The following is a 22530-nucleotide window of genomic DNA, read 5'->3' on the forward strand; positions in this document are numbered from 1 at the left end:
AAAATCATCCTTACCAGAAACCAAAATATATCAATAATAATCTTTAAACTTCTTAATATGCATGTAGCTTAGGCATGAGAGCACAAATGTAAAATCTACTATCTCCTACCTACATTGTTCATAAAAAACAACGTAGTCTGATTTCAGTATCTAGAACATTTTATAGGAATACTGTTATGAAAAAAAATGAATCTTTGAACAGATTGGAATTACAAACCAGTGGTTTTATATGGGATGAAAAGCCAACTGAGAGAGATTTGAGTGAGGGCTGATCACCCTAACTAGTCACCAAAGACAACATAGGTTTGGAGATCATATTCTCAGAACATATAATGGTAGAGGAAATACCTCATATAATAAACAGGAAAGAAAGATTTCCAATCCAAATATTCAACAAAAATCAGTAAGGTACAAACCATAAAGGATACGTAGTATCTTTTTCTAATTCAAGAAGACAATTCATGTAGAAACTTGCAGTTAGGCAATTGTTACAGGTAAGCTTCTTTGGTTAAGTGATTTAATATCAGAATTATAGTAGCCAGATAAAGTAAGCAATAGTTCTCTAGTACTTCACTGATCATCAAGTGGTAGCCTGCTTGGTTCTGGACTGTGCTCTAGAGAATATCACTGACAAGTCTGAGAAGTTTCCAGTGAAAGAAGTCTGGAAACTGATTGTCTAGACTACCACTGAAGTACAGCGAGAAGAGCTAAGGAGACCACACCTTCCCCTTGGAGGTTCGAACCCTGTGAGTAGTCAAAATTATCTGTTAACTAAAACAAGAAACCATATAAAGGGAATCAAATGAAACAGGGTTATCATCAAGAGTTTTATTCTGTCAATCTTAACAGTAAACTCTACTTTTTAAAAAAGATTTATTTATTTATTTATTTATGTATTTATTTATTATATATAAGTACACTGCAGCTGTCTTCCCTTCAGCCCCTCCCAAGATTCAAATGCTAACAATGCCCCAACTCTCAAATTGATTGCCTCAGCTTCTCCAGTGATTACTGATTATTATTGTTGTACACATATATTCTCACGAAGACCGTGGCAGCGGGCGGGGAGGCCTGGTGCTGGAGAAGGAGCTGAGAGATTGCATCTTATTCACAAGTTGGAGAAAGAAAGAGCTAATTGGGAATGGCATGGACTTTTAAAACCTCAAGGCTCAACCCCAGGGACACATCTCCAAAAATGTCATACCTCCTGATCCTTTCCAAAGAGTTCCGTGACCTGCTGCATACTGAGCATTCAAATATATAAATTGATTTTCTTCACACTCTTCAGTTACCTATAGTTCCTTGTCCAAGGGTATGAACTCTGAGACCATCTTATTGATTTTAAGAGGATCACGAATCCATCCTTGAAGGAAATCCCATAAAATTCTGGAATTGATATGCTGACTTCCTTAGAAGAGATCTATGCAGATAAGTATGGATTTAACAACACTGCATGTATTGAACAGAAATGGATGGGAATCTGTAAAGAAATCTATGGACTGTTTTCTGACATTCCTAGGAAAAACTCTACACCTATATTAAACATTCTACAAAGCTGAATGACTGATTAAAACTTCAATGAAACTTTTTAATTCTAACAATCTAAGACAGCAAATTGTAATGTTGCACATCAAAAGCCAAATTCTCTTGGGTTAATCTAGATTATCATTTACTGCTCCTCTTTTTATTTAACCTAATACCCCCATGATTATGAAATGGATTCTTCTGGAATGTGTAAAACAAAGAAATTCAAATTAAAGGGGAAAACCTGTATGCCTAGTAATGGGTTTTCATAAAGAAAAAAAAAATCATGATTCAACAGGGCTGGCAAATTTCATGACCTTGTTTCCCGTGTGTTCAGAGTAACTACCAGGTACCAGGGAAGACCAGCACATTGGAAACCCTCCTTCTCCCCCACATGGCTTGCACAGGAGAAGGATTACTCATGGTTGTGACATGAGGCCTGTGAGTTATGAGACACTGTTGTCATTCTTTCTGTGAATTATGACTCCTGGTCATATGGCTTTGATATCAATTATAGGGTTCTTCAACTCACATTCAGGTATACAATGGTGTACCCTGATCCAGTGCAATTCCTTCTCGAGACATCATCACGAAGCCCACAAAGGACCAAACTTAAGTTCATCTTCAAGGTTATTCACTTACCTGGAAAGAGTCTTTTTCCCTTTAAATACTGCTCCTACAATCTTATTCAATTAACAGTTTCTGTGGTTCCCCAAGCTCAACAAAAGGATGTATAAGCAGCTATTCAATGTACAAGTCAATCATGTTTAGGTTTTTGGTGTGCACACTTGTATAATTTCATATTTACATAAAGTTATTTCCTGTATTGAATCTGTTTAATGAAGATGTGTCACATGGGTTGTTATAATGCTTTTAAAAAGCCTAGGCCATAGTCTGATACTTGTTATGTATTAAGAGAGTCGAGTGTGCTGTGGTGTTATTAAGTTCCTTTTGTTAAACATGGCAGTGTATGTGAGTTTTCTAAGATTACATTAATTACATTACATTTAAAACCTTTTAAAAATATTATGTACAAATGTCCTATATGTGTAGACTTAAAAAGTAACAGTGCTTATCAGAATGAGGTCAGGTCTGTTTAGAAAATATCATTACGAAAAATCTGGTGCCAAGGCAACTGTCATCTCAAACAATTCATGCTCCAGCACCTCTCATGCTTTGTGATATTTAATTCATTTAAATGTACAAACACATTCTTAGGAAAATACAGCAATATTAAGTAGATTATTCATTTATAATAGCCTAAAATTCATTCACTGAGAAATTAACCATTTAAATGCTATTTAATGAAATCATTTATTCTGGCCCGCCCTCACATATCCTACACTGACTTTCCTCAAGAAAGGCTTGTCCTCAGTCATCCCCGACATTGGCCCCTCAGCAGACAGTACAAAGCAAGTTTCCTCAATGCCCATAAGCGGCTGCTGCACCTACTCACAGACGCACCTTGCTATCTACTCCTGAGAGTCTTTTACTTATCAGACTTCCTATAGGATCTGCGTACTTCCTGGAGCAGCCTACTTCCACACCTCTTCCCTCTACACAAACCACCTTGCTTCTTCTGCAGTAGGCCCCAATCCTCAGATTACATATGACTATCCTGCTAACCTCTGGCTCCAAGAAATTAACGTGAGACTTCATTCCCTTGACAGGACCACATCCCATGTTCATGCAGCAGTTACCACGGCAAAGTCTGGGAATGCAGAGAGTGGAGGAGAAGAGGCAGCCACCAAACACAGACTCACAGCCTGTCAGGAAGGTAGAACTGTCATCTCACAGACTGTAACCCTGAAAGGTCTCTGCAGACCACACTGGCAAGAGGGCACTTGAAAACCGGCTTCCTTCTGCCTGAGAACCCACAACAGCTGCTCAACCTTCCACACACGTCAGGGTTTCAGTTACAGTCCACGGAGTCTTAGGGTATCTTTTCCTGTCCTTTTACCCCCTAATAAAATCCTGCACAACCCATGCTTTTCATAATTTTCAAACATCCTTTCTAAGAGAAGACACACTTTTAATGAAAATCAGCTGCGATTGGTTCCTGATAGTTGGCTATCTTCTTATATCTGTCTCCAGTCTCTTCCTCTACAAGACAGAAAGTTGTCAGGAAATAGCCCTAAATCCTTCACCAGCTTGTTACAAACACTTTTTGAGTCACTAAATAACAATTTAGATGAAGTGGGTTAAAAGATGCATATACCCCATAACAAAAGATTAGAATAAATGTATATGAATCTATACATTTACAAAACATATAATATGTAATGAGTGCTACTTCAAATGAAGAACAATTCCAGGTTCAGTAATTCAATTATTTAGTTATTAAATAATTTATCAAAGAGGTGTCACATTTCAAGGCATTGACTCATGCTAGAAATACAAACAGCTTAAAAATCACATAGCAGTGAATGACTCTCAAAGGCAGGTAAAATGGTTAAACATAAAAGTCCATGATATTATTCTGCGAGAGTGCAGAAAAGAGTGGGAAAAGCTATGAAACAGACCCAGAAGGACTCACAAAGATGGCCATGAGATAGGTAGGTTTTGAAGGGAATCTTGGACCATCACGCCTGTGAGAGAGCTGAGGCAGAGGGGCTCAGGCAGCGTGAACTATGGTTACTGCGGGGGAACTAAGTCAAGTACTGTAGTAGCTGATGACTCAGGAGAGAAGTGGACTCTTTGATGGGCTCTACAGATCTCAGGGAAGTCTTGGGAATATCCTCAGGGGACAGCACTTTCCAGCAATGGACAAGAGTGGCAGTGAGGCACAAGGCACTGAGACTCCAAGGAAGACAGACTTGAGATAGACGGGGGCAAGAGATGGCGTCGGGGCGGCAGCTATAGAATACAGCAACACAGATAACTAGAGAAACAGCATCCAGGCCTAGGACACTCCTAGGAAGTGATATATCAGGCAAACGGTTTACACAGATTAGCAGCAAGTGGGCACTGTTGGCGGAACTAAGTATGCCAGTAATGAGGCTTCACCTGAGGAAGTGACAGGAAGACAAGTTTCAGGAAGAAAGAGCAGGCAGCTAGTTTTGGACAAGGCTTTAGGTACTAGGCGTGGATTAAGTCTCCATGGGACACGCAGGCAAGAAGAGAACGTACGAGCCTAGTGCTCAGATGGGGCATCTCAGAGGCTGCAGATGCAGATGTGAACATCAGGACCGTGCAGCTGGTAGCTAAAACAAAAAGAATTAAATAAAATTCAAAGCAGGGATATTTGAGAAAAGTAATGTTAACTTCACATAACAGCATACAGCAGGCATGCTGTGTGTCTTGTCAGAAACTGTCAAATACCATGTTTAGAAATACTGTGTTTATCCACTAATACGCAACTAAAGGCAAACATTGAACATTAAAATAGAAATATTCTAATTTATATTCTCTTACTCAGATTAAAAAGTTAAGCATGGAAAGGGAAATGATTTGGAATCAGATACTCGACTGAGAAAACTGTGACGTCCCAGCTTTTGTTGTACGTTGTGAAGAAGTAAGTGCTTTGGTAACCTGCACAAGAGCCGGAACACGGTACACGTCACAGTAGTGACGGTCTAAAGCTAGAAGAACGAGTAGTGGAAGGTCACAGAGATTTAGTGATTTATGACACACTTCTCAACAAAGAAACTTTTGTCTTTGCCAGAAAGAGAGCATTCCAGAAAACCACAGCCAACCACAATGCAGATCCGGGAACCCAGTCTCTCAGTGGATACATGTACGAAACCCTCCCTGACCTAAGGCTTAGAAAACATGGTGGAAAGATTGCCAGGAATCGGGAGCTTGTTCTGAAGTTGTGTTTCCTAGTAATGGCAGAAGCTACACCTATAAGGCCCCACCAACAGAACTGCCTGAACATGAGATGAGCAAGGGTAACACCGACAGACTTGCCACAGTGGATGGGGGTAGGGTGGGTAGGCCATGAGTCCTCAACACTGCACCAACTACCACAGGCAACTGAGGAATGCTCGAAGTGGGAGACAGTCCTCTCCAGGGCACTGACACCAAACTATCAGCCCTGAAAACACATGTCCAAGTTACCTCTTACAGATGAGCAGGTTATACTTAGGAATACAATGTATAGTCATACACATATATACCTCCAATAAATGCTGATGAAGAAAGGAGGCCATCAATTTGAAAGAGAGAGTGGAGGAGTATGGGAGACTGTAGAGGGAGGAAAGTGAAGAAGGAAATGATTTAATTATACTATATAATCTTTAATGTAAAAGGAAAAATTACTGAGCAAAATTAATCTAAGAAATGAAAGAGCAGACGGTGTTTTAAAAGAGTTCTATAGATTGGGTACTCCTTACGTGTATAGATCGGATACTCCTTACGCTCCTCTTTACACTGTCAATTACAAGTTTAAAAATGAGAAAGGCAAAGGACACAGGTATAATTCTTACTAAGTCCAGAGTCTCCTTTGGTGTGAGGAAAGAATGTTGCTCACTGAGTGACTAATGCTCCTCTTTTTCCCCCCAGTGCAGCTTACCTGGACCCTAACATGGCAAATTTTTCACCTTTTAGTCAGAAAAAAATTGTAAGGATATGTTATGAATAGGCCCTTTAGTAAGCAGTAAAATGAGCAAATCAATATTTAGTCTCAGAGCAGACATTCTTTTCAGCTTTATCTTAACAGACATGTTGAGACTTTAATACATGAATATTTGTTAAGGTGTCAGTTGTACAGCGATGACATCAGAGAAGAGGCAGAACAATGAGCTCTCTGTTCAACACGCATGTGATAAAGAGGCCGTGGCAACAAGAAATGCTTCTATTTGTAATCTTATAAGAGTAGTTCTAAGTAATGTTGGAAATTTTAAACAAGAAATAAGTGATTTTTTTCTTTCCCCAGTATTTTGGCCTAACTTTAATTAGGAGGCTGGACCTGAAGCTTTAGGCTAGGCAGGAGCTCTACCATGGAGCTACATGAGCAGCCCTTGTCGGACTCCCTGAATTTAGGCAGTGAGACAGGCTAAGTGCCGTACTGCTCATGTGATACCATAACATACAACTAGTCTGTGTATCATTCAATTAAAGGGAGGGAGGGAGGCAGGGAGGGAGATAGATCTGCCTAATCATTCACTGAGAACGTGAGACAGTACAGGTTAATAATTCTCAATCATGAGGGACTGATGTTAGATTCTAGGATATTCGCTGCCAAGCACAAGACCCAGAAACGCTCTGTCTGCAAGCCTGCTTCCCCTTTTATGTATAAGGCCAGTACTAGTATCTGTTGCAAAATGATTTTATAAGAGTCAGGCATACAATTCTGGATACGTAAGAATTTGAGCACTTTAAATTTATCCTACTGTTCTATACCTTTTCCTATAGCATGCCTCATCTTACACATTGTATATTTAATTATTATTTTTACTGTCTATTGTCCCCCATTAGAATGTGTTGCTGCCAGTTTTTCAATGACTTGTTCTAAAGAACAATATACTACACACGCACACACACACACACACACACACACACACACACACACACACACACTCATTAATGAGACTGCCATATACTATTCAAAGTAAAATATATAGAAATACTACTTTTACTCAGACTAAATGTTTCTGTGGAATCAAACTAAAAGACTCTTTTATTCCAGTGACACACAGTGACACCGAGCACCAATGTCTGCCATAAATTAATGACTGATTACTTAAAAGAAACAAACAACCTCTAATGTCATACCTGGAGAATACTTTGATTCTATAATTCAAAAAGAAATGAAAGTTGAAACTACATTAATCTACAAAAAAATGGGTTCCATCCCAGATATACAAACTTATGTAAATAACTAACTGGGCCTGAGCTATATCTCCAAATGCAGCTGAGGTGAGGAGGTTAGCACACCCAGGTCTCCGCAGCTCTAACTCCAGAGCGACACAAAGCATTTAGGAGGCTCTGTGTGTCAGCAGTGGGTCCCTGAGCTGGTAACTAAAATGCACTGAATTACAATTTTACAAAACAAGAGTGAATGGGCCGACCCAACCCATACGCCTCAGTTATTTCACTCTGAGTGGTTACGTCTGCCGACTACTGCATCGCCGCTCTAGCCTCACCTGAAAACGCCAGCGACCTTCACGTTTGAAATTTTAAAAAGCTTGGAGGATCTATGACTCAAACTTCAATTTAGGATGCTTATTCTTTTTAATCATGAGGCTATCTCTATAAAGGAAAAGTCAGTCACACAGAAGGCCCACTTAAGAATCAATCCTGCCTCATCTAAAATTTGTTCTATGGAGGTCAGTTTTGAATGCGCTTTCCTCTATTAGTACGATTGTGTCATAAAAACCATAATGACACTGGTGTTAAAGAAAAGAAAAAATGCAGTGATCAAGTGATCCCTAATGATGCTCTGCTATCCTCACAGACCAGGGTCTTGTTCAGCTCTACCTTTCATCAGAGAAGCTTCCTCTTCAGCAGATGCAAAAAGATACAGAGAGCCACAGCCAGACATCATGCAGAGCGAGAGACTTTGAACACTCAGCCACATGTGGAATGCCTCCACATTCCCTCTCCATCAGAGCTCAGGGAACCTCATGGAGGAGGAGACGGAAGGGTGGTGAGCCAGAGGGGTGGACACCAAGATGAAGGCCCTGTGCACCAACAGGAGCACCGCTCACATGAGTAAAATAAAATAAATCCACAAGGCAGGCAAGGCATTATTTACAATACGGACTGTGTAGTGTGGCACAGAGGTTAGAACGTCACGGCCAGTATATAGATAGAAGCAGACACACTGTGTAGGACGTTACTCTTTGGATCTAGAAGTTGTAAATAATCTTGACTTAACCTTAAGAATATTATTGGTTAAAAAAAGATCTTAAATATATAGAATATTGGTAGCCCTGAGGCAGCTTTATCAAGAAAGCACATTTCCCATGTATACTACATGATATAGGATTCATGTAAAAATAATCTTTAATATTTATACATAAAAATGTTGACCCACCAAAATAAATGTGCTATATAATTTAAAGCACAGTTAAGGAAAGAATTCGGCGGCCGTTAAGATGGAATGGTAAGTAAATCTAAGGGTGTTCACGAGCACACGGCATTGCTCTGCAGTGCTGATCAATGGTTATTGGCTTGAAAGGAAAGACAGAAATAGCAGAAGCATATTGTCTAAATGACATGGCGAAGCTTCAAATCGTCTCCACCAAGACTCAATTCTTTTCTCCCAGTTTTTCCAGCTGTTCTCTTCCAATTAAGTACTCTTCATTTCAAATACACTTAATTAGTTCCATTGATCATACCCAACACTTAGGAGGCTTTACCCGTGTGCTTCTTCCCTTCTGTGAGGCAAACACTAACAAAAGCCACTAGGTTTAGCTTTAAACGTCCTAAACAACATTCATACCTCATTCATTCGCAGCCAAAATTACCATTTCAGAGACAGTCACCCTGCTTTTAGAAAAATAGGAAATTATATTTTGCATTTCAACTGATGATAAATGATCAAATTACTTCTAAGAATAACTCAGCTACATACAACAAAAATAAAATTAAATAGCTAACCACATTAACCTAAATACATCAAATTATGTCATGACATAATTTTTAGGTATTTTATGAAGCGGTATTATTAGCAATTCCTTTAAAATAAGCAAAAACACTACTTGAATTTTAGTTCACAGGCATTGGACAGCCTTTGTTTTTGCAGCACTGGGACTGGACAATGCTGCTCATCCCCAAATAAGACTGTGCTCAAAGCGGGTTTTTCTCGATGCATCTACAATATTTTTCATAATGCAATTTATATAGGATTCCAGTCAATAAAAAGAAATATGGTTTTCTTCTAAACTGTCACAAAAATCTATAGCACAGCTTAATCAAGTCACACAGTCTAAAGGCAACCTGAGCGATCAACAGACGATAGATAGCGTGCTCGCTGCTCTGACAACATGTTAACGAAAGCCTTCTTGGTTATTTAAAGTCTTTGGATATTGAACAATCTCGTTTCTAGTACCCATGGTATGAAGCAAATAAATCAACTGACAAATGCCATTTGTCACACATGTTTAGCCAAATTAAACAGATTAAAATACACGGTGGGCAGCACAAATGAATTCACAAAGGAGATTTACAGTAAAACTGCATTAAACTGGTAAGGATAAGTCATGAGCATTGGTACACCCTCGTGAGTGTGTAATTGTGTTATCCAAATTTTTTATTAATTTTTTAAAGTTTATTTGAGGGCTCACGGTGATCTTTTTTCAAGACTACTCACTGATCTGTTCTACTACTGCAAAGTTCTCCTTTGCAAGAAATTAAACAATTACTTTTTACAAGGAAGATCTTTAGCTTTCTAGGTGTTTAAGATAGAATATTTCCATAGCACTGTTTTTAAAAAGCAGTAGAAAGAAGCTAGAACTTATCTTCTTACTTAAAAAGCATCTGCAAATGAATGATTTTCTTTAGCTGCTACTGAAATGAACTATATTGGTAAATGCTAAATGATTTCTGAAACTTTGGAGGTTCCTAACAGCATTTATATTTAAATTAGATATTTTCACCAGAAGACTTACGTGTTAAAAGCAATTAATTGGTAATCTAATTCCAAGTGTATATGAACTTCAAGATTATATACACATAGGTAACATTATAGACTAAGCAGGCTCTAATTATATATTTAGAAATCTACATCCATATATTCCCACATATATGTATATGTGTGTGTTGTATGCTTATATATTAAAACAAAGAAGAAGAAGCCATGGATTTGAAAGAGAGCAAGTAGGAGACATTGGAGGAAAGAAAACAAAAGGAGGAAATGTTACAATTACTATTTCAAAGAATAAAAACTTGTATTAAAAAGTAACAAGGAAACCCCATCATTTCACCTCATCTGTTGCTCTCCTATTTAGGCAAAACTTATTCAAAGCCATTGCCTAAGGGTTCAGCTCTGAAACACAAGCTCAAGACCGAAGGAAAACAATGAGCTTTCAACGCCTGCACAGTACAGGCGTTCAGGTGGTTACAGTAATAGACTTGCTACATATTGTTATGAAAGAAAGAAAATTCTACTTTTTTTTGTTTTTATCAAAAATTTACTCTTATTTTCTGGTCATATATTTTTTAAAATTTTAGCTATTATTCACATTTAATAATAATTAGAGATTTTAGTCATATTTTCAACTACTTTTATGCATTTGCAAATGATCAACCAAAACAAAAACAAAAACAAAAAAACAAACAAGAAAACCGCACTTTAATTTCAATAAAAGTATCCAATCTGTTTTTATCCTCAGTACATTCAAAGAAATTGAGCACAATGAATGTGGAGATTCATCAATTAAAATTAGTCACAATGATTCAAAGATAGGCTGCCTATGTCACATGCAAACTCCTGGTTCCATGACTGGAAGCACAGGTCAGTGTCTGGCAGCAGCTAAACGTCAGCAACTATAACGCAGCATTCACGGCTTAATCTCAGTGCAAAGAATCTATGTGCATTCCTCATGCAGCCTGCACTGCACACATTGTTACTACAACACAATTACTCTTGAATTCGTGTTCTAACTACAGAGCCGCTCACAGCCTAATGCACATGTATATCCCTCTCCATGTCCAAAGCTTTGTAGTGATCCTGGTTTCACAACTAAAAGACTTCCAGAAAAGCAAGGGCCCGGCTCACGGGCTCACCGCCACAGTGACATGTGCCATCCTGGACCAAAGCAACAATTCCACTTCAAGTTTCCTGCCTTCCATCCCAAACAAGGCACAACCCCAATAAATGAGAACAGCTTGAAACACCGATCTGAGCTCCAACACCTTCTAGTACTTTTCCCAGGCTTACCGGTGGTGATGTCATCGTCCACGAGGTCATGCTCTTCCTCCTGGACTTTGGCTTCTGGCCCCGAGGCATCTGGAGCAGCTGCCATAGTCTGCATGGCTTCCGCCGTGACTCCAGCTAAACAGGTAAGAGTGACAAGATTTCACTTTACAGAATGAAGAGAGAGTGAAACTGTAAAACTGTCATTTACTCTAAAGGTAACATTCAACAATGTACATTAGTAAACAAATAAAGGAGTGAAGTATTCACTTCTGCTCTTTTATTTATATGGGCGGATGTGTACAGGTATAGCCTGTATTTATTTTTAACCAACAGCCAAGAAAATCAGACACAAAATGCTGATGTAAATTACATTTTTATTTGATTTCTTTCACCAACACTCTTGCTACACTTATGTTACCTGATTTAGATGGAATAATGCAGCAATCAGAAAAAAAGGTAAAACAAGAACTAATTGAAAGGTTTACTCTCTTCTGTGTTAATATGTTAATACTTGGGGATGGCAGGCAGGTGAGGAAGAAGAAGGAGTGGGCCTGGAGACATGCATTGCCTCCGAAGACAAAGAAAAAAATAAAATAAAAAAATAAAAGAAATCAATTATCAAATTGAACAGTGTCCATTCTGCTAGTTCACACAGACATCTTTCCCCTCCATAACCATATCTCCCTAAAGATATATTCTGGTGTTAATTTCCACTTACCACATTATTTCTAAGTTGTCAATGGAAAGTAGACTTTATAGTGTTTTTATATGACTATCATCCGTCCATCACGGTTACTATAGAAGTGGAAATTTCTCATCAAGTTTTTTAAAGAAGTATGTTAATATTTGCTGAAATAGGAGCCATCCTAATCTTTTCAGACTAAATACTAGAGATATTAAGGGATTGCTTTTCTTCTAAGTGTACTGCCTTACACGATTTCCCAGGCTTACCAAAAGCAACCAAAGAGAAAACCTTAACTTACTCACCACTGTGAGTGACGCTAACAATTAGAGGTGAGCACAAGACCTAAAGACTGACTACGGAGAACAGAGTGATACCATTGCGGTAGCATCAGTTCATCTCCCTTTAAAGGGTGGGGGAAAGGGGAGAGGCAAAGAGGGAAAGAAAATGGCAGTAATAATGCCAAAAAATGGCCCCCAATGAACAGAAAATGACTGTGATACCACTCTACAAAGTACATTTATATTTGAGTTCAAAAGATCAGTTTTAGCATGAAGGAAGGATTTATTAGAAAACTATTAATTACTTAATCAACACTAGCTACCTGAAAAACTCAAAGACGATAAAAAGGAAAAAAAAAAAAACCCCACATTTCTAAAAGGACACATTGTTCAAATGATTTAAAAAAATCAAAGATCATTTTCTCATATAATTGAATTAAAATATAACCTTTGAAGTCTCACTCTCATTTTTGCTAATGATCAGTAATTCTGAAAACAATCAGAGAAACTGGAAAAAAGATATTTTAAAAAACCAGTCTGGGCCGCCATGATCACTAGCGTTCCCCTTTCCCATGAAATTAAGAGATTCAATGAAAGTGAAAGTTGTGGCTTATAAGTAAACCATTTATACTCATCCTATAAACCAGCAAGACAAAGTTCTCAACGTAGCAACACTGTTAAGTTCCCTGACACCCCACATCATTTCATCACAAGGTTTGCCAGGAAGTAAATTCCTGGGACAAGGAGGATAGTATTACAGAACATCACAGCATAGTGATGAAGAACCAGACTCATACAACTCAGTCTGAATGCTGTCAAGTCATCCTTGGAGCTCGAGAGCTGTACAAGGCACTCAGTCCATGGAAGACATTCAGGATTGTAGGTGGAGTTTAAAGAGTGAACACAGACATCTCAGTGGAACTGAGGTCAAAAGACCAAAGACTTACATTGGTTCTTTGATGGATGTGTTTCAGAAAAAAAGGGTTATAAAACTTGGAATAAAAGCCAAACACTACCAACTAAGATGTCTCGTGAATAGAAGGTGAAATATCCTTAATGAGATATTAACAAATGGGGGTTAGGCATAATGGTGAATGAAAGCCTTTAATCCCAGTTCTCAGGAAACAGATCTCTGTGAGTTGGAGACTAGGCTGGTCTACATAGTAAGTTCAAGGCCGGCCTAGCTACATAGTGAGAGACGCTGTCTCAAAGGAAGGAAGGAAGGAAGGAAGGAAGGAAGGAAGGAAGGAAGGAAGGAAGGAAGGAGGGAGGGAGGGAGGGAGGGAGGGAGGGAGGGGAAATTAAGTCTACAATATATATAAATGTTTATATAATGTGGTCAAGAAGAATTTACCTCAGGGATACAAATCTGGTTCAGTTTAAAAAGCCAAATAGTGTAATCCAAAGAGTGAGCTAAGTGAAATCAAGAGGTCTTAGTAATTATTTGACAAAAATTGACATTTCTTTTTTTATTGGATTTTTTTATTTACATTTCAAATGTTATTCCCTTTCCTGGTTTCCCAGACATAAGCCCCCTATCCAAACTATAGGAAACCAGAAATTGAAAGGAATTTCTTCAACTTGTAAGATGTCTAGGAAAACCTGCAAATGGCATTTATATTTAATGGAGGAAGTCCAATCCCTTTCACTCTACAGTCAGGAATACACAAAGATTACACTCTGACCATATTTGCCTATTTAACAATATATGAAAACTGTATGACATACCAAACAGAAGATAAAATCTATGCACTTTGAAAAGAACAATGCAAACTGCTCAGTGTGGTGTTTCATTTCGGCTACTGACTTGACTGAGTTCATGTACACATAGCTCTTAAGCCGCCTGGGCTTTCAGACTTAGACTGAGCCCTAACATTAACATTTTCCCAAAGCTTCACCGTGCACATCACCTACTGTGAGACTTTACCTATTTAATTGCACAAACCAACCAATTCCTCTTAGTTAATCATCTCTCATCCACCTACCTACCTATTCATCCATCCATCCATCACTCATTTATCGATCCTGTTTCTGTCCCTCCAAAGAACACTGACTATGCATACTATTCAAGGATAAATTGCCCACATAAAAAATCCAGAGAATTCTAAAAGGCAACTACAAAAATTAGTGTTACAGAATAAAAGATAAAACTTGAATCATTGTTACTACCAACACCTTGAGGCCTCTTTCTGCAAAAACTCTACAAACCCCACCCCAGCCTCCTCCCTCTGACACATTCTAATCTCATGGCCTGGTCTCCCCTGAACTCCCCTTCCCCTCTCTAGTGTGTGTGTGTGTGTGTGTGTGTGTGTGTGTGTATGATAATGATGCATGCAAATTACAAGCTACATTCCAAATATAGCAGAGAATATGGAATACTTGTCGTTCTGAGTTTACTTAAATTTATTATCACTTAATGTAATTTCTAGATCCATTCCATTTGTTTGAGAATTTCATCATCTTGTTTTATTTCCAGTCCAATAAAATTCCGCTATATTACTCTTTTGGAGTAACAAGGACCTGGTACTGATGTGTACTATGAGGCTCTGGTGAGGACCTCGTGGTAAGTGGTATATTACAATCCTAACAGCAAGAGTGAGGGAAGAAAGATTATATAATGATACAAGACAGGGCAAGCATCAGGTCCCATGAGAACTACCTCAATCACTCTCAAAGGACATCACCAATAACTGACCAGCCTCTTGTGAGCCTCACCTTCACAATGCTCATCCATCTCTCAATACTACTATACTGGAGAAAAAGCTCTTATATATGAATTATTAGGAAGAGAATATATCTCAATGAAACCATACATCTTATACAAAATTAACTCAACTCAATTATGGACTTAAATATAAAATATAAAACAATAAGAGGTTTTTAAATTTTAAAAAAATCATTGATCTCTAAGGTTAGACTTGACATTGAAAGTATAATCCACATGAAGAAATATTGATTAGCTGGGCCTCATCAGGATTAAAACAAGTTTTGCTCTGCGAAAACCCTCTTAAGAGAAAAAAATAGACCAAGACACAGACAAGAATAGAAAGAATTTTTTTAAATCACATATTAAACAGGAGACTAGTATGTAGACCGAATATGAAACTTCCAAATCTCACCACTGAGTAGCATTCCAATTACTCCCAAATATTAAACAAAGTTTGCATATGATCCAGCAATTACTATCAGGAAATGAAACCATGTCCTCATGAAAACTAACCCATGAATAGACACAGCAACATTGCCACTCGGCAATGCAAGAAGACGGAGCTCTGATAGCAGCTGCTGTAGACCCACTAGAAACTTAAAGAAATGGCCTCATGCTATTTATATATAAAGACAAAGACAGTGAAATCTACTGAGATAGAAGCAGAGAAGTGGGCTAGAGAGATGACTCAGCGGTTAAGAGCACTGACTGCTCTTCCAGAGGTCTGAGTTCAGGTCCCAACAACAACCATCTGTAATAGGATCCGATGTCCTCTTCTGCTGTGTCTGAAGACACCAACAGTATACTCACATAGGTAAAACAAATCTATAGGAAGGAAGGAAGGAAGAAAGGAGAGAGGAGGGAGGGAGGGAGGGAGGGAGGAGGGAGGAGGGAGAGACAGGGGAGAGCATGCATGCAGAGCTGCACACTGGCCTACGGATGAGCAGGAGTGGGCGTCAGGGAAGATGCTGCTGAGTGGTGGGGATGGCTTTCAACAACTGCGATGGTGGCTGCACAACTGTATGAACAGCAAAAAGCTCTCCAGATTGTGTATGTTTGGAGAAAAGCTAGTAAATGAATTATATTTCCATAAAGCCAGTCTGGATTCCTAAAATTCTGTATCAGCCAAGCTGCCCCATGCCACTGTGTGTATACTGTGGGTACTCCCCAAAAACAGATGAGGAAAAGGCTAACAGAGCATTCATACAGAAGCAAGGTGAAACCCCATGAGAGTTTCCTTCGCTTAGGATCACATGACTTTTTCCTCACTTCGTTTTGTTTTTGTTTTGACCCAGTGTCTTACATAGGCAGGCATTTGCTATGTAGCTGAGGATGATCTCGAACTCCTGATATTCTTGCCATTATTACCTCCTTAGTGCCAGGACCAAGGAAGAAGATAAGCACTCTACCAGCTAAACAACATCATCACCCCAAGATTGCATGCTTTAAAGATATTTAACTATAGTCCTGATTTTGCCTGAATGTGATTTATATCTTTTATTGCTCACAATCTTCAGTGCTACTTAGTTACTAACAAGGGAACGAAAGAGACCATTTTCCCAGTGTAAGCTCAATGCTATCCATAACTTGCGTAACTGAGCAGGGATGGCAGCCCATTGCCCACGACTCCTTAAACGTTCTGGAAGACAGTGAAGGCTAGGTGCTTCAGACAGACAGACAAATCACAACACTCTCCAGTCCTCCATCAAAGCCATCCTTGCCGTCTGTTTTCAGGAAACAACTTTAAACTATCAGTCCATATAAAGATCAATAGCATGTTAAGATGGTGCTAAGCACTTTGTGCTCTATCTGCAGGAGAAGTTATTGTTACAAACCCAATTTGCTGCTTCTAGTCTCCACAGTACTTAGATGCGTGCTGTTTACTCTCGTAAGGCACACAGACATCGAGGAGCAGTGGCTGGTAGGGGCGAAGGGCATAACAAAGGCTTCCCTAGATAAACCTTTAAAGACAAAGCTAATCTACATCCTGCTTGTGGAAGCTGAATGTGACCAAACATATCGTTCATAATCATGAGCCAAAAGGACACATTTTGCTACATGTAAATTATATGTAAACAACTATTTCAAAAAGATACAATAGTCACAAGACAGAACCAAAGATTGCGAGAAAATATTACTTTTTTCTGTGTGTACACAGTGGGTGCATATATGAAGAAGTGGACAGGTATGTATAGGCAGGTATGAGTGCCGCCTGAGTTTAACGTGGGCTTTCCTCCCTGATGTCTCCCACCACCTGTGCAGAGCACCTCATCTTCTGACACAGGCTTCCTGAGAACTTGGAGCCCACTGATTGGCTGGGACAGGCCAGCAAGCCTGCGAGACAAACATGTTGCTGCTTCCACCAACACTCGGATCACAGGCTTCCATTGGCACGCCTTGTACATGGCCACTAGAGATCTGAGTCTAGGTTCTTATGCTTTCAAAGATTTATTTATGTCTGCTATGACACAAGTGTCTGTGTGGATGTATCTGTGCCACAAGTGCTTCTAGAGCCCATAGTGGTCGAAAGAGCATCGGAATCCCTGAAATTAGTTACACAGACTTTTGAGTTGCCTGGTGGGGTGCTGGGATCTGAAGCCTGGTCCACTGCAAGAACAGCATGGGCTCCTAACTGCTAAGCTCTGTCTCCAGCCCTCAGGGGCCCGTGTTTGTGCAATGAGCACTTTAACTACTAAAGCATCTCCCTAGCTCCTGTAATATTATTTCCAATGAAACGCAGAGATAAGAGAAAATTAGTGTTTTACTGATATGACAGCTTTTCAAAGAATAAAATTACTTTCTCATGATTTATTATCCAAAAATATTAAATATTCCTGGAGAAATAAAAAAAGAGTTTTTATGAGATCTGTATACATAAACTTGCTTATTTTTAAGCAAAGGCTTTTAAATTATCAATTAAAGAAAGAATCTTTGTTTTTGTCCTGTAAATTCATGTTATATGTCAAATTACATTTAAAATAAACTGAAGTATAGTACTTTGACAAATATACTCAAAATACTGGGCATAAATTTCAATAAATTGGATTGAACAGAACACAATAACTCCAACCCAATAACACAAATTATACTAATTATACTAGGAAATAACATTAAAGGTATTAAGGGGAAAGAAAACACTGAAAATAAATACATAAGGAGAGCAAGAGATCTAACAACAGAGATACAGCAAATGTATGAAAGAGGAGGTTTACAAACGCAGGCCTTGCACAGTGCAACAATGTGCATTTTACCATCATAGGTTTTGCCATACAGATCCATAATGAGACTTGGGAAGAAAATGGAAAACCATGGAACACAGAACAAAGCATGAAAATGGTAAACGGAAGTCTCATCCTGACAGCGTGGGGTGGGAGGCACTGCACTGAGCAGGAGAAGCAAGGGACAGACAACAGGACACTTTTATGAGACCTGTAGGTTTCTATATACCAACTTATCATTGGTAAGGACCTATAATGACCAAGCATTTCCAGCTATTTACTTTATATATAAAAGGAACATATGTTTTGCTTTTAATTAGGAGAAAAATGTTTTTAATGTAAATATAAGAATAGAGTCTTCAAAATCAACAGACTAACACTATACTCGGAATTCTACCAAGAGGACTGCAGAGACGGCTCAGAGGGTAGGAGCATGAGCTGAGCTTCCGGAGAGCCAGGCTCCGCTGCCAGCACCCACAGTGCTTCATAACACCTGAAAGGGCCTGATGCCCCTCCTGACCTCAGAGAGCCAGGCAAGCACATAGTGCACAGACTTAGGAGCAGGCAAAACACCTAGACACAGAAATATGCTTTTTAATTTCAACAATAAAATATACACATTAGCCAGAATGTACATCTCATATCTTACATATTATAAGCGTTTTTCAACATCTGAGTAATGACAAGTGAAATGAACTCAGAGAAATTCTGTAGTGACACATGATTAACGCGACAAGCAAAGAGACTTTAACCTAGTCAGAGTTTTTAATGTCACATATTAACTAATATTGTAATATAAAACGAGTTCAGTTCATTGTAACTTTATAATTTTACATTGGATTAGATAGAAAGGATAATATGGTTAGAGTGAAAAACAAAAACATACAAAATTCTAATAAAAATTATATTTTTCATTCTCATAAAATATAGGTTTCCAGTGAGATTGAAAAATATATCCAGAACAATAGCAGGCATTTTTATTCCATCAGTTTCTTGCAACTGTGGTTTTGCCGTGATCTAATTAAAGTACACTTGAGGCAATGATTTAATATGAACATTTACTTTGAATGGAGTGACATCCAGCAATAAGGGAACGTGTGAATATCTCCACTGCATTTCAGGCAGAAACGTATTAGAGTCAGATCTGTGCAGTGCTGACCAACACTGCTCCACGTTCCCCACAATCATGACAGACAGACGGCCTGCCTCACATTAATTCACTTCACACCACACATATCGATCCGCAGCCGTTCCCTAGTCTCTCTGCACACACTGCCTGTCTGGCTGCCTACATTCACATCAGCACATACACACAAAGGCCACAGAAGATAACCTTTTGCTTTCCATTAAAGACACAGTATCTACTTTTCCTCTCTAAGCATCAAAAACAGAAATTATAACACTATGTTATGGAATGAAAAGATTTCGCACAAAATCATTTGAAGGTAGTTATCCCTTATTCTGAATAAAGATCATTTTAATTTGTCAGAAAGAAATGGCCTTATTACAGACACAATGCAATTAGAGAAATAAAAATATGATTAAAATAGTTTAAGATTAAATTAGAATATAATTATTTGGTAACATGAGGATAGATGCTTAATTATGGAAAGACATTTTCCTACCTAATATTTTGAACTATTCATGAAACTGCTCTCATATAAAATGTAATTATAAGCCATTCTGAAAAGAGCAAAACGAGCTGGGCAATGTACAAGTGGTAGACACCACAGGTAGTGTTCTAGCTCAACAGAATAATAATGTGAGAGCAGACAGCTTTGTTTTCTTCTTTTTGAAACAATACTGAAAATGATCTGTAGTAAAAGTAATACCTGAAACTTGAAATTCAGCATAGGCACCTTTTAAAATATGTGTTTAATTTGCAGGCTGTAAGTGGACTAAAAGCCATTTTTTGTTTCAGAAGACACAAATGAAAGGAGGACTCGCATGCTGTGACCTTCCATGTGATGCAAAACAAAGGCAAGATGTCCTGACACATGCTAACACTGGAACCGCCTGATTTGAACCCTCAGTTACAAGCAGAATTATGCATCTCGGAACTGCTTGAGAATTTGACACTGAAACCCTTCAAAGGTCCATATCCTTTCTTTCCCTCTTCTATCTCTCTCCCTTTCTGCCTCTCTCCTCCCTCTCTTTGCACACTAGCAATGGCTGTGCAGACACTAGCAAGGCCGTGCACACCGAAAGCCAAGCAGCATAAACAGCAGAATATAGACATGCTAAGCACATATTAACAGTCAGGTGCTTCAACGTCAGTGAAAGCGATGCTGGTGGAGGACGCAAAAGAGGATGGCTTTAGCAGTAAAGATGCTGACTCTTGGGCTAGCTCTAAACGAATCAGCAGGCACAAGCTGGCTCATATGGAAAGACAGGTAACTGTGCCAAGGGCTCAGATTTCCACAACTGAGAGCACTCCAGCCACTGCCCAACAAGCCTTCTCAGTGAAAGACGTGGGGCTAAAGAGAGAGCCTCAGTGCAGGGGCTGCCGTGAGCTCGGGCTTGAGGGAGTAGCTACAGGAATGTGGACAAGAGAAACACGGTCACCTGTGTAGAGAAAAGAGAATTGTCTATATGACAACAAAGATTTGGGAATGAGCCAGCAATTTTCAAAAAGAAATTCACTTTTTTTTTTACCTCATTATGTAGATGTGTAATTGTGTGAAGAGGCTTGCACATGTTTTACACGAGTTTTCATTTGAAGACTAAATACGTTTTTCAAAAAAGTTTGAAATAGCACTTTTCTAGACTGGTTTTCCTAATACAGGCAACACAAATGGGGAGAAAATTTACCCGTGCATTTAAAAAAAAGTGTGTGGGGGGGGCTTTCTAAGCAAAGGGAATAAACTATGGGGGAATATAAGACCTTCTATTAGAGAACCCGACAACCATGCCGCTAAAGCAGATTTGTAAGTGTGTAAGTGAAAATAGTTGAGACGGAAACCTGAGTTGGGTCCTGAGGGTGTGTGACGTGTGTAATGGGACGGCCCTGAGTGAAGACAATTCCAAGATCAAACAGCAGCGCACTAAGAGACCGTGGACAGGGGAGGTGGGTGTGGCAGCATGTGGGAAATGCTGCAGCTAAGGAGACCGCAGAGGTCGGAGCCCCACACACAGTGAGAAATAAACCACTAAGGGAAGATGGGAAACCTGTGACGGCTACTCCTGTTTGTCAACAGGACTACATCTGGTGGTCACTCAAACCCAAGCAGCTGGGCACACCTGGGAGAAACTTTTCTGGATTGAATTATTTGAGGTAGAAAGAAGCCACCTAAGCCTGGATCGCTGGAGGTCAGAAGTCCCACAGAAAAAGACATGGAAGAAGGAAGACTGTTCTCCCCTGCTTTCCCTCGATGTCACTGGCAAGGTCATTCATCTGTGGCTGAGCCCCTCTCGCCGATTCAGGACCTACCTCTGCGAACATCCAACATCACTGAAAGCAAAGTAAGACATCCAGCCTCATGGACTGGAAACTATCAGATTCTGGGCCTTTCTGTCAGGAGACAGCCACAGCCTTTAAACCAGTATGATAAATCCCACTTTAATATATACGGGTTCATTATATTAGGTCTGTTCCTCTAGATAGCTCTAACACAGGCAGAAAAGAATAAACTTTACTGTCTTTTAGGCAGAGTCTTATTATGCAGCCTTGGCAGGCCTAGAACTCACTGTTTTGAATGAATACAGACCCACCTGACTCTGCTTCCCAGAGACTAAAGGCCTTTGCCACCACTACCAACTCATAAGCAGGATTCCTTCAAGACAAGCACCGGGCACCTTGTGGTAGAAAGAAGAACTTAATACGCATAAGTAAAATGGTGCTGAGGTCAGTAACTGCACTGAGAACTTAATATCTGAAGTGAAGTGGGAGAGTCTTGGTATTCTCTTTTTGGTTATAAGCATAGTTTCTGGAAGTCATTTTGGGTAGGCAGCCAGAAGCCACTATGGGAAAACAAGCATTAGGCCAGAGGGTTTTACCTAAATCTACGGTCTGTGAGAAACAACCAAGAAAAACAACGGTTTTCTAGCAACCTGGTGAGACTGCTTTTTGTCTTTATGTTTAACCAAATGGAAACATGATAAAACACAATAAGATGCCAATGCGTTCAAATTATGCTACATTCAAATATGAATGTGGCTGAGGTCAGCAAGTGCCGGAGCTGGGTGGATTACAGAGCACACGGGGAAATGTTAACACGCGAGAAAGACCCTCCGCAAGACTGCAGCACTAGAAACAAAACATCTACCTACCCATGAGTCACATCCCAAAGATCCAAAGGTGAGGGAGTTAACTT

At 39.3% G+C, this 22530-nt stretch overlaps 1 protein-coding gene across 1 annotated transcript in view; it reads right to left on the reverse strand.

The window, feature by feature from the left end:
* Window positions 1–22530, reverse strand: part of Wdr7 (WD repeat domain 7) — a 271935-nt gene that overhangs the window by 141757 nt on the left and 107648 nt on the right. The window contains exon 20 of the mRNA XM_032885554.1: window positions 11351–11464. Coding sequence (XP_032741445.1) covers window positions 11351–11464 — 114 coding nt within the window. The remainder of the gene's footprint in view (window positions 1–11350; window positions 11465–22530) is intronic.

This window comes from Rattus rattus, chromosome 15 (assembly GCF_011064425.1).
Source record: "Rattus rattus isolate New Zealand chromosome 15, Rrattus_CSIRO_v1, whole genome shotgun sequence".
NCBI classification, from domain to species: domain Eukaryota; kingdom Metazoa; phylum Chordata; class Mammalia; order Rodentia; family Muridae; genus Rattus; species Rattus rattus.